General features: G+C 38.4%; 1 protein-coding gene across 1 annotated transcript in view; it reads right to left on the bottom strand.

The window, feature by feature from the left end:
• LOC123271510 (odorant receptor 49b-like) overlaps positions 1-12,685 on the bottom strand; it is a 34,287-nt gene extending 21,602 nt beyond the window's left edge. Inside the window, exon 1 of the mRNA XM_044737857.1 lies at positions 12,285-12,685. Within this exon, the coding sequence (XP_044593792.1) occupies positions 12,285-12,428 (144 nt within the window). The 5' untranslated portion in view covers positions 12,429-12,685. The remainder of the gene's footprint in view (positions 1-12,284) is intronic.
• Positions 12,686-12,985: the final 300 nt, after the last annotated feature.

Genomic DNA, 12,985 nt, shown 5'->3' with positions numbered 1-12,985 from the left:
ACAATATTCTCATGGCAGTCACTGTAAATGCCAGGTGCATTAATCTTGAGGGCCAATACAGCGAGTGAATTATTACTTATGGCTTTTTCTTGCATAGCTTTCGTAGAAATGCCTTGCAATGCATCAAGTGACTGCCGTGCATATATCAGCAACTCATACTGCATTGACAAAACCTGTCAATGTAAACAAAATTACTTGCTGAGGGACGGAAATGCATGCTTCCCAGTGACAATCTCGTATTGTTCAACAACCGATGAGTGCTTGGACCCTGAATCTATTTGTATTGAGAATCGGTGTCAGTGCAGGACCAACTATGTGATGCGAGAGTCAAAATGTCTGCTAAGTAAGAACTTTAAAAATAATTGCATGCCTTAAGCGCGAGCGTAGGTATGCTCTACTCTCGCCTAAAAATGAAAAAACTGGGTTCCGTCAGAGTTTTATTTAAATAAATAATAATATAGTGATTAAAGTCGGTCGGCCTTCATACCACAATAAAAGAAAACATCAATGGTCATTTTTTTAAACAATAAACAGCTGGTCCAATTCAGAATTTAGATAAAAAATGAATTTTTCAGAAAATATCCTGTAAAATTCATGTAACACTCTTTTTTAGTCTAAGATCCAGTGAACGGCAGATTTGACATATTTTAGAAAAGCCTTAAATTTCCTCAGCGAGTCTGTTGTACCTACCAACCATAAAATGGGGGATAGCTAAGCGCGGTCGCGGTGGCCCCAGCTAGACTCAGGTGCGACAGGTATGAAAATTTCATGAACTAAAAATGTATTTTAGGAAAGCTGCCGTTTGGATATGTTAAAATATACTATTATAGCTATCTAAAATCGAAACGGCAGACGATTATCACAGTTCTAGAGTGGTGCCAGATATTTTGAAAATTTCAAAAAAAAATTTTTTTCAAAAATATTTTAGGAAACTTGAAATTTATATATGTTATTCTTTAAAGTTTTAAAAGCTTATACTTCTGAAGGCAGACCTTTGCGTCAGTTCCTTTGACCTGGCAGACAGTAAAATCTTTCTCCTTCATCCTAAGCCCGTATGCACTTTTAGGTCCCCGAGTTCTGATAACTAGGATTTACGTATTTTTTGCCGATGATTACAAAAAAACTAGGTTATTTTGCTCGCCGATGGTAAATTTAATTGTTAATAACAATTTAATTGTTTAAACCGCGATAACTCAGGAACGGCTTATTTGACGGGGAAGTTGATTAAAAAAAAAAAATGTTTAAAATTTAAAAACCAACAAAAAATGTTTTAATCAATTTTTCGATAAAATTAATATATATATTAATTAATATATAATTAATATATAAATTAATATATTTGTAATCACCATAACTTTCGAAAAATAAAACTAATTCTTTTAAATTTTATTTCAATATGTTTGTAAATTCATTGTGACAAACTGATTAAAAAATTACAACTCTATTATTATTCGTTTGATTATAAAATAATAAAATGTGTACTGTCGAAGCTAAAAAATTTACATCTTAGGCTGCCATATATAAAAAAAATATATAAACAGAGTTAGTAAAGACCTGCTTCTTTTATATCGTAGCGTGCTAGATGGCGCTAGCAAAGATTTTCATTCTATTCGCGGGAATTTGAAAAATTTACAAATAACACGAGCGCTTAAGACATGCACATTTGGATTTTCCAAACTTTTTTTTTTACAATCTTGTCGCATTTTACAAACATAGTCAATGTAGCAAAATTGGCGGAACGCTGCAGTAAACATTCAGACTGTTCCAAAGTGAAGTTTGCGAAGTGTTTAAATGGACAATGCGTTTGTATTGACAAATTCTTTGCTGTCAATGCAACAACTTGCGCAAGAGCTCTTGGTGGGAGTTGCATTACCCATAAAGATTGCACTGTCAGATTCTCTAGTTTTTTTGAACAAATTTGTCAGTGCAATCGAGACTACATACAATATTCCGAGAATCAATGCGTTGCAAGTGAGTAACAATAATTTTATCTGATCAACAAAATTATCATCTGACTTGAAAATAATTTTAGCAGAACTAGGGACGACTTGTTTTGACAACAACACTTGCAATCTGATAAGAAACTCGCATTGCTTTGAGAATCAATACAGTTGCAAAGAAAACCATGTTGAAATAAATGCCTTTACATGCTCTCCGTTGCTCATTGCTATCTGCTCCGGTGACCAGGAGTGCGCTCCCGCGAACTCGGTCTGCATTGATCATAACCCATACAAAGTTGCCGTTGATGGCGACAAAGCCATACATCGGCCGATGTTAGGCGACGAACGGTCGGCCAAGCGTTGGCAATTTTTAATGGCCCATATCTGGCAAACTGTCATCAGCCATTCAATCGTAAATAAAAATAGCATGCGATCAACAGCCGTTCATCGGCCGATAATCAAATCCATACGTCCTTGCGCATGCGCCAAAAATCTGTTTCTCAGTTCTCAGAGCACATTTATTTCATTTACATAACTTATGTTGTAGATTATATTGACCAATTAATTTTGTTTTCACAATGTCACAAGCATATCAACGATTAAAAAAATTTAGAGAATTAAAAAAAAATGTAAATAACGATGAACAATGCGATGCAAATATTTCTGTACATAACTCAAGTAACCTAAGTGTCAATAATAGTGTAAATGATAACAGTGTAAATAGTGATGACATTTGCATTCATTCTGATATTAGTTGTGACAATGATATTGATAATGATGAGAATGATACAAGTAATAAATTAAGCGACAAAAATAATGAAAGATGCCAACAGTGATGACATTGAAGATAAAACTGATTCAAATAAAAGTTTTCAAGAAAAACTTTGATAGTAGGCCTTAAAAAATTTAAAGTCTTCAATTAAATGTAATTGCTGAACTTTTATTACTACTAAGAGAAGAAGGACATCCTGAGTTACCAAAAACAACACAAGCTTTGTTAAAGACCAAATCCGCGTGCACCAAGTTTTTCTTAGTCAACGTATGTGTGTGAGTCGCTGTTTTAGACCGATAGTCGGGTACTATGCCTAGCTACAGAAAATAATAAAGCAGCGCCACGCGTATCATGTATGTGTAAGTGTGTGTGTGTGTGTGTGTGTGTGTGTGTGTGTGTGTGTGTGTGTGTGTGTGTGTGTGTGTGTTTTTTTTTTTTGTAGGGGGGGGAATCCTTTTTACGGATTCTAGGCATAGCTGTTTGGCCTGGATATGTGGCGACTCGACGCAGCGTCATACTAACTCGACACTAACGCCCCTACCCACTAAACCCTAAACCCCTTTCTCTTCTATCCTCTGATCCCCCATGGTACCGCCGTAAGGCATTTCTTCGCGGGGGGAGGAATTAGCTGCCGCTCTTCCTTCTGGTGGCTAAGATGTTTTTTATTTCTATCTCCCTTCTAGTTTCTGTTTTCTGCTCTTTTTCTCTCGATGGACCGCAACTCTGTAAGCACTTCAGTGGCAAAGGTGCTCGTGGCGTTCCAGACAGCTTCTGATGACAGCATTTCTTCTACTATTGTCTCCGGTTGAATTCTCTTTTTAGAATCTTCTCTAATTCATCGCGCTGTTGGTTAAAACGAGGACATGCAAAGATCACGTGCTCCACGTCTTCAGCGACACCTGGGCAGGATGGGCACTCCGGAGAATCGTCGTGCTTAAAGCGGTGAAGATAGGCTCGGAAGCAGCCGTGTCCTGACAACATCTGCGTAAGGTAGTAGTTAACCTCTCCATGACTCCGGTTCAGCCAGTCGTCGATCCTCGGTATAAGACGATACGTCCATCTTCCTTTTTCTGCAGCGTCCCACTGGAGCTGCCATCGGTCGAAGCTGTTTTGCCGTTCTTCAGTTCTGAGCTCTTCAGCGCTTAGTGTAGTTGACCTTTTACGATGATAAAGGTTCCGTCTTTCCTCAGCGAGGACTCTGAGAGGCAGAGTTCCGGAAATAACGCACACTGCTTCCTCGGATATTGTGCGGAAGGCGCTGGCGACTCTTAAGGCACACCGTCGGTATACTGGTCCAGCCTTCCTCCATGATTCTTGCATCTCGAGAGCGTTGGTCCGAATAGATATACCATATGTAAGCACCGATGTGACTACAGATGATAACAGTACCCTTCTGCTCTGCTTTGGCCCTCCGATGTTCGGCATCAGTCGTGCTAGACTTGTTCCCACTGCTGACGCCTTGGCACTGACGTGTTCTACCTGCTGCTTAAAGTTGAGTCGGGCATCAAGCATCACTCCTAAATATCGAATATAAGGTTGTGATGTGATTTCTTGTTCGGCGACTTTCAGCTTAATTGTCTCTACCACTTTCCTGCTGGTAATAAGCACTGCCTCAGTTTTGTGTTGCGCCAGTTGCAGGTTCACTGCGTCCATCCACCGGTTAACGCGCTCGAAAGTGAGATCGAACACATGGTTTATCTCGTCAAGATGTTTGGCAACGATCACTACGGCTACGTCGTCTGCATATGCTACGAGTTTGACGTTTCTTGGCAGAGTTAGTCTTAATAGGCCGTCATACATAATATTCCACAGGAGCGGGCCTAGAACTGAACCTTGTGGTACACCTCCAGAAATAGCATACTCCCTTGGACCGTTCTTCGTGTCATACTTCAGGACCCTGTTTTCAAAGTAGCTTGCTACGATCTTAAGAAGGTATTCTGGTACATTCTTCTCTTGGAGGGCCTGCATGATGCATTCCCAATTGGCGGAGTTGAAGGCATTTCTGATGTCTAGGGTCGCCACCAGGCAATACTTCTTCGTTCCACCCTTCCATCTGGTTCCTGCGATTGCTTCCTTGGCCGTATCAACAACCAGTTTGATTGCGTCCAGGGTTGATCGTCCTTTCCGGAATCCATACTGATTGTCTGCCAGGAGTGGGTCGACTACTGCTTCAATTCTCTGGTGAATTATGCGTTCGAATATCTTACCCGCTGTATCTAGCATGCAAAGTGGGCGGTAAGATGACGGTTCATCCGGTGGCTTTTTCCCTTTAGGAAGCAGCACTAACCGTTGCTGTTTCCACTTTCGAGGAAAAATCCCTTCTTTGAGGCAGGTGTTGTAAACATCCAGGAATAATGCCGGTGCTGCCTTTATAGCTGTTTTAAGCCAATGTTAGGGATTCCGTCTAATCCCGGTGCTTTATTATTCCCTACGCGGTTGCAAGCCTCCGTCAGTTCTTCTTCCGTGACAGTTGGAATGTCCTCCAGTTCTCCTTTAGCTAGCTGGTAGTGAAGCTCGCGTTGCTGCGGAAACAGCGCGGTAACGATTCTCTGCAGAAGTTGTGGGCATGTGGGTGCCGGCATTTGTTTGACTTTTAGGTGATTCATGACCACCTTGTACGGCCTACCCCACAGGTCTTTGTCCACCTCGTTGATGAGCTCTTTCCAGCATTGCCTCTTACTATCCTTGATGGCTTTGTTCAGTAATCGACGGGCTTTTTTGTACTCTGCGACCAGCTCCGCAGAGTTAGGTCGTCGATAGCCACGCTGGGATATTCTCCTTTTCTTTAGACACTCTTTCCGAAGAACGCTGATGTGGTCGTTCCACCAGTGTACTGCCGGGCGTTGGCTTATGCTGCATTTCCGGACCATACTTGCGTCACAGGCCTGGACAACTCTTTTCATCAAGTCCTTGGTCATTTCTTCTGCGGGTCCAGTAGTAATCGGTTCACTATTCAGGGCTATTATCAATGTGCTTGTGTCAAAAGACTTCACTTTCCATCCAATGGTATTGAGTGACTTGATTGGTCTTCTTGTATTCCGGTCATGTAATATTTCCCAGAGAATTGCCTTGTGGTCGCTGGCTGTGTAGATATCCATCACCTTCCAGTCGTATTTCCCACTGATGAGGCTGCTGCTGACGAAAGTGAGATCTACAATAGAGCTTGCTTCCCCTTTAGTATAGGTTGGCGTATCACCACTGTTGAGCTGGACTACATCTAGTGTAGAGAAAGCTTCGAGGAGTGCTTTTCCTCGCGCATTTGTCTGCTTGCTGCCCCAGTCTACTGCCCAGGAGTTGAAGTCACCGGCAATCGCGACCGGATAATGCTGCTTGGCGTCCTCGGTCAGTTTGTCCAAGAATTCAGTGAATTCAACAATGGATAGGCTAGGTGGTGCATAACAGCTGTAGAAACGGATGCCGTTAACTGTTGCTGCTACAAAGCCGGCATTATCATTGTTAACTACACTCTGGAAGGGATGCTTACCACAAGACCAGATGACAGCCTTGGTGGTGCTGTCAGATTCCCAAGGCTGGGTATTCAGGTATCTATATGGCTCTGCTATCATTACTAAGTCTAACTCTAGTTCTCTTGCTGTTTGCATAAGCAGATCATGTGCAGCTTCGCAATGGTTTAGGTTTAGCTGCAATATCTTCATGTCTGTTTGTTTGTTATCTTCTGGAGTGCCTCTTTAAATACTGGGCACCTGGATGCGCCGGCATGATGAGCCGAGTTCTCCGCACTTTGATCCGCGCATAATACACATTTCGCTGGGTTTTTGCATTCAGCAATCTTGTGTCCCTCTTGTCCGCACCTAATACATAGCTTAGACCGATCCACATTGCTCTTGCACTGGGATCCAAGATGTCCAAAGTGCCAGCACTTGAAACATTGGATTGGTCTCCTCGTAGCTCTGATTCGGCAGTTGGTCCAGCCGATCCGGACTTTACCGCTTCCTGCCAATATCTTGCGCGCTGCAGCTGCTGGTAGTGTCACAACAGCTGTCTGAGTACCTCTGTAGGCCTTATGAATCTTAATTGTCCCTAGTGGTATCTCGCAGGTTTCTCCGATTTCCGTTTGCAATGCAGCCTGAATATCCTCCTTGGTTGTGGTACCGTCAAGATCTCGGATTTCGACGTCTTCCTGTGGCCCTTTGCAGATTACCTTCGCGTCTTCTTGGAGGATGTCCGCGATGGTCTTCTGTAAGGCTTGGCCTCGGTCAGCGCTCTTCCTCGAAAGCGTAATCAGCAAGCTCCCGGTCCTAGTTCTTTGGATCTTATCCACTGTAGTACGGACCTGTTCGTCAGGGACGTCCTGCTTTATTCGCTTCAGAATTTCAGCATACTTTGCCGTCTCTGCGGGGCGGATGATCAGTGCGTCCGGCCTAATCCGTTTGCGCGGTTCTTTCCGATTAGGCTCTGGCCTGGACTCTTCCGGCGGTTGCTTCTGGAGCTTTTCTACTGCTTGCTCTCTTGGACTTCCTTGACTGGACTTTTTGCCATTCATTCACCTCCTTTTTTCCGCCGTTCTGTGTTACCGCGTTTTTCGGGGGACTTGGTTTAAGGTCCTTCTTCTTCTTAGTACGGCTGGTCATTGAGTCTGGGGAATTTCGTTCTTTCCTTTTCCCAGGCCTGATTTCAGTTCCAGTTTCCTCTCCGTCTCCGACAACTGACTCGACGTCACCCTCGCCACCTGTGTCCATCTCCTCGACAAACGTGTCGGCTTTTGCTGGTGGAACCGCTGTCACACTCGTCTTCATCACGATATTACCGTGTTGTTGTTGGATTTCCTGCCATTCTTGGTCCAGTTTTTTGAACCTTCTCAGGGCACTGCAGATGTTCGTCGACTTCGACTTGATCTCCTTGTGGACATTTTGCTTGGTTTGGAGAAAGTCCTGCAGTCCACAGACTAGCTTCTCCAGATGTGCCAGCGCATCTGTCCTCTTCATCTTTGCACTAAGTAGCAGTGCGTCTTGCTGGGCATGAGGCCCGTTTTCACTCTTGTTTGTTTCCTGTGCATTACTCATACTTTTTAATTTACCAGCGCATCGTACGGAGTGGAGCGGGTTGCCATAACTAGGAACTGGTGTACCCTCGGAGATAGTACTCCTACCCCAGTTCCCTGAGGCCTAGCCGACACTTAGCCAGTCCCGGAATACACGGACGGACTAGACTCGCTCGGAGCGGTGAAGATTCTGATCTCTAACACTCACTGCGTACTTCCTGATCAAGGCCCGAAGTGGCTGGCTCCTGATCCACTGCTGCAACTTACACCTCGGTAGAGCAAGCTCACATCAGCCGTGGCCTGCATCGTCGGAAACTACGATACAGGTTCCGGTCACTCCCAGTGGGTCACAGCAGAGAACGATCGTCTTGTTAGGTCAGTTAGTGCGACCAACCCATTAAAGGGTAGTTTTGTCCACGGGAGCGTATTTTGTTTGGTTATTTTGCTTGGCTCCTACCCGCTGTACCTCATCAACTAAGAGATTAAGTGTCATCCAAGGACAGCGAGCGTTCTCCCATCCGCTCGGGGAGACGCGCCCGGTAGCAGTATCTCTTCTGCCCCGAGTGTGTGTGTGTGTGTGTGTGTGTGTGTGTGTGTGTGTGTGTGTGTGTGTGTGTGTGTGTATTTCTTATTTCAGTTTATTTGTGACATCATGACTGACCGGTTCGTACGTATTTAAATTCGTTTGTTTAAATATTGACTATTATAATAAATGTAATAAATAATTTTTATTATTATAATTATTATCTTTATTATATCCATTATTATTAAGAAGGGTTTACATTTTTTCTCTCTCTCGCCCTCTATTGGACAAACGAAAGTATCTCTGTCATACTTGTACAACAAATGGAATCTTAAAACGCATTTTATGCATAAATAAATGGAAATTTTCCAAAAAAGCGCTTCGCTCTTCGATAGATAATTTAATTATCTCTCGAAGAGCGAAGCGTTTTTTTTCGAAATTTTATCACATACATGAGAAAAACACGTTTGAAAATCAACTATAAACCGCTCTTAAGTGTGAAAGTAATACTTGGTTTATTAAATGAACTAATAAAGTAAAAAAAGTAAATAAATTAAAAAAAAAATAATTTTAATACTGATAGTTATATTAAAAATAACAGGTACCTAACAATTGCAAATATTTTACAAAATAAAACATACAATCATTTAAAAAATGTACAAAGACAAAAGGTTTATAAAATTGATTCAAGCTTTTGTTTTAGTGAAAATGATTTAAATATTGGGAGAAAATTATTATAAACTATTATAATTATTTCCAGCTTGCATTTTTTCGGATCAAAATTTTTGGCGAAAAAACAGCGAAAGGATGCATTTGTAAAATGGCATCTGCACTGATGACCAAAAATGTTGAAAAAAATTACTCTGGTACTGGGAAAAGAATAAAAGGCGTGGGAAAACTTAATCCGAACAAAAACAGTTTCACTGTAAAAAAATCGCGCCAAGTCCACGTTCATAAGACTATTAAGAAAAAAAAAAATTTTTTTTTTCTTTACAAAAAGATATAAAATAGAAAAATTAAAAAATCCAAGTAACCGATATGATTGTATATGATTTTCGGAAATTAAAAAAAATTTTGTTGTAAATTTAAAAATTAAGAAAAAAATTTTGGAACGTATTTAGTGTGCGTGGTTGCAAAATATTTTACTTTTAATGAAATTCGTAAAATCTATTTACAAGGACTTTAAAAAAATTGAAATACACAATGACGCACACCAAGTACGTTCCAAAATTTTTTTTCTTAATTTTTAAATTTACAACAAAATTTTTTTTAATTTCCGAAAATCATATACAATCATATCGGTTACTTGGACTTTTTAATTTTTTATTTTATATCTTTTTGTAAAGAAATAAAATTTTTTTTTCTTAATAGTCTTATGAACGTGGACTTGGCGCGATTTTTTTTACAGTGAAACTATTTTTGTTCGGATTTCAGTATTTTTTGTAATTATGATAAAAATTTGCAATTGGTACCAACTTAAATCTCAAGTTGGCTGCATTTTTTATAGCAAACTATCCCCTTGAAGCTATAGTTTATGTAAAAATAATTGCAGCGCACCCTGGCGGGTGTAGATGCAAGCTGTGAAATTTATTTTTTTAACTGTAGTTTCTCATCTATTGGACTATTACCATGCATTCTCAAATTACTTAGTCTGTGGCATGTCACTTTTTACATCGAAGAAAAGTCAGGATCGAAATTTTTGAGCTTGCTATAGTTTGTGCTGATAAAATTTAATAATTTCAAGTAGATTAATTGTTATAATTGAATATAATTAATTGATATCAGTAAAATAAAGTATGAATTACTGATATAATATAAAATTTAGGAACAAGAAGTACCGTAGAATTAAATAAAATTTTGCAACCTCGAAATACCGTTCTGCTTACAGTAAACACACTCGGTAGTCTGGCGCTCCGTTTACAACGGATTTGAATGGAACTTGGCGCCAGATTCTACCGAATCTGTGGATTTTAGCGCAACAGAAACATTTAAGTGTATGGAAGGTATGAAAATGATTTTTATATAATTGTGTTTTTTAATGTATCGAATTATTTATATATTTTTTTATTGCAGATGTAGTAAAAGAGAAACTTGGTGACTGTGAAGATTGCAAAAATTTTGCCGAAAAAGTTGGCCGGTGGTTGTCAGGGCAAGGAGATCGAGAACAGGGTCGAAAACAAAGATGTTAGTTAAAAAATAAAACAGCTTGAAATTAGTAGACCGATAGTAGAAAAAATATTTGGCGCATTACTGTTTGCCGTTAATGGGCCGATAGTTCAAATGATGTCTGGCCCATTGCTGGTTGCCATCAATGGCCCAATAGTTTAGTTGAAAAATAAAAATTAGGAAAACGGTTGACCCTGAAGGCCATCCCTGCAACTTCCCGTTAATTCCATACCTAGACGCTTAAAATTCCACTTATGATGTTTTTGAGCTCTTCGAGCTCAAAAATACAGTTTATGTGTTATTTTGAGCTCTCTGAACTCGAAGAGACAGCTCTTCGAGCTCAAAAGCCTAATAGAAGTTGAATAAAACACTATTCTTAAAATTTTCAAACTGCAACAACTTTTGAATGAATCAACTAATTTTCACGTGGTTGGCGGCATTTGACACATATTTTTAAGCCTCATAAATAATCTTTAAGTTTCAACTGATCGAACTAGGAATTTCAGAGTAATTCCGAAAAAACACTTTTTTCGGTTTTCTTTCGTTCACGATATCTCTCGAAAGAATCAACCGATTTTGACCGGATTAGCGGTGATCGACGTGGTTTTTCAGAGTTAAAAACTGATTAGTTTTTCGAGTTGATCGATAGAGCCATTTAAAAGTTATTCCAAAAAAACCACATTTAAAAAAAAAAAATTTTTCTCAGTTTTTTTTAGATTTCTCAAAATCTATCGGTCTAAATCAGTTCAAATTCACAGGAAATCTAAGTTTGAGGGAACTCTGTGGAATGCCGTTTGGTAGATTCCGATCAGTTTAGTGGTTTAAAAGCAATAACTTCCCGATTTTTTTAAATCTTCGATTTTCTTAGGGGGAAATTAAAAAAAGTAATAATTGTGATTTATCAAGTGATAAAAATGTAAAGTGACATTGAAATACTGTATAGAATCATTAATGATATGTCCATGAATATTAAAAAAAATAATAAATAAATAACTAAATAATTGGCGATTTTCATACACAGGCATTTCAGCGGTCATCTACTTCATAATATTTAGATATTATTATTTTAATCATAGTAGTAATTGATATCATTAGATGTTAAGATGAAAAGAAGAGACACACGACCCCTAGATAACTGAAAGAATCACAATTTATTAATATGAAATTTGTGATTTCCATGGGACTCGAACACTGGACCTTTTGAATGTCAGCATTAAACGCATTAGCTCTACTATTGAAGAGATTAAAAGATCTGAATTTATTATATCGTATAAACATTTCTTCGTTATTAGTCTTCCGTTAAATTTAATAAAAGAAAAATCAATAAACCCAAAAAGACCCAACGTACCACTCACAACAGTTAAAAGTCGGCGATATGACCACAGTAGTTAAAACCGACTCTAAATAATAATAAATAAGAAAAAAAATCAATAAGAGTCAAGATCTTAAATAAAATCGTCCGCAAATTGACAATTTCAAAGGAAATTGAATCAAACCAAGTCAAAATTAAGATTTTTTTCCACTCGGGATGGTACGTAATTGGAAATCTCAGTATTTGTAAATTTTTTCCAGAAATTATACTGTTAAAAGAAGAAAAGCATAAACAATGAAATTTCATTTATTTTAACTAAAAATAAAATTTTTTTTCTATATTAAAAAGCGTAAAGATGAACGCTTATGCAAAATATAACAAAAACAGATCAATACGGAGAAAAAGAAAAAATAAACTGAAACAAATCAATAAAATGGTTCGCAAAACTCGGCCCATCGTCCATGTAATTTACAAGAAAAAAAAGAAACAGGAATTATTGTTAAGAAATTGAAAATTCAAGAATAAAATAATATATGTTATTAGCAAATATTTCAGGAAATTAAGCTTACCTCGGGTATAAAAATACTTGTAATTAAAAGAAATACCGCAATCCTAATTATTTTTCGAATTTTAGGTGATTGCGAAGGCCATGCACCAAAACATGACAATAAAAATTTAGTTAGTTTCCAATTCGAGTTATCGAAGAAAGTCATACTTGTTCCAAGTTCACTCCGTAGACTGAATATTGAAACTTTTACTAAGTTGCGCAGACCCTTAGTTTCAAATAATTTAAAATTCTATTTGTAGTACTTAATGGCTACATCAAAAAGCATCTACTTCTGAATACAATCTTTAAAGACCGTTTGTACTATAGACTTGCGTGTCTTGTTTTACTTATTCTGCGTACTATTGTGCAGTATATTTTATTTCTACGAATTGAAATATGACAAAATGAATTTAAATCAAACTAAATTTGATATCAACTTTCACAAGACTAACTTTATTGCGGTTTTTATTCGCTAGGAATGTTTCTGTGATAATGGAGACTGCAATTTACTACAATTTTTTTGAAAAATTCGTGGATCACAATTGTATATTTTTGATTACAATTTCGTAATTTTTCAAATGTATTACACAAAAATGTTTTGCTTGAACCAAAATAATTAACAAAGAAGATCAAAGTCGTATTAGCATAAAAAAAATTTTTTTTTTAAGGAAGAAAATTTTCTTCACTCAAGAAAATTTTATTTCGTCCAAATAATAATAATTA

The sequence above is a fragment of the Cotesia glomerata genome, linkage group LG9 (assembly GCF_020080835.1).
Source record: "Cotesia glomerata isolate CgM1 linkage group LG9, MPM_Cglom_v2.3, whole genome shotgun sequence".
Lineage (NCBI taxonomy): Eukaryota > Metazoa > Arthropoda > Insecta > Hymenoptera > Braconidae > Cotesia > Cotesia glomerata.
Note: the sequence above shows the minus strand (reverse complement) of the source record. Positions and strands in the feature narration are given on the sequence as shown.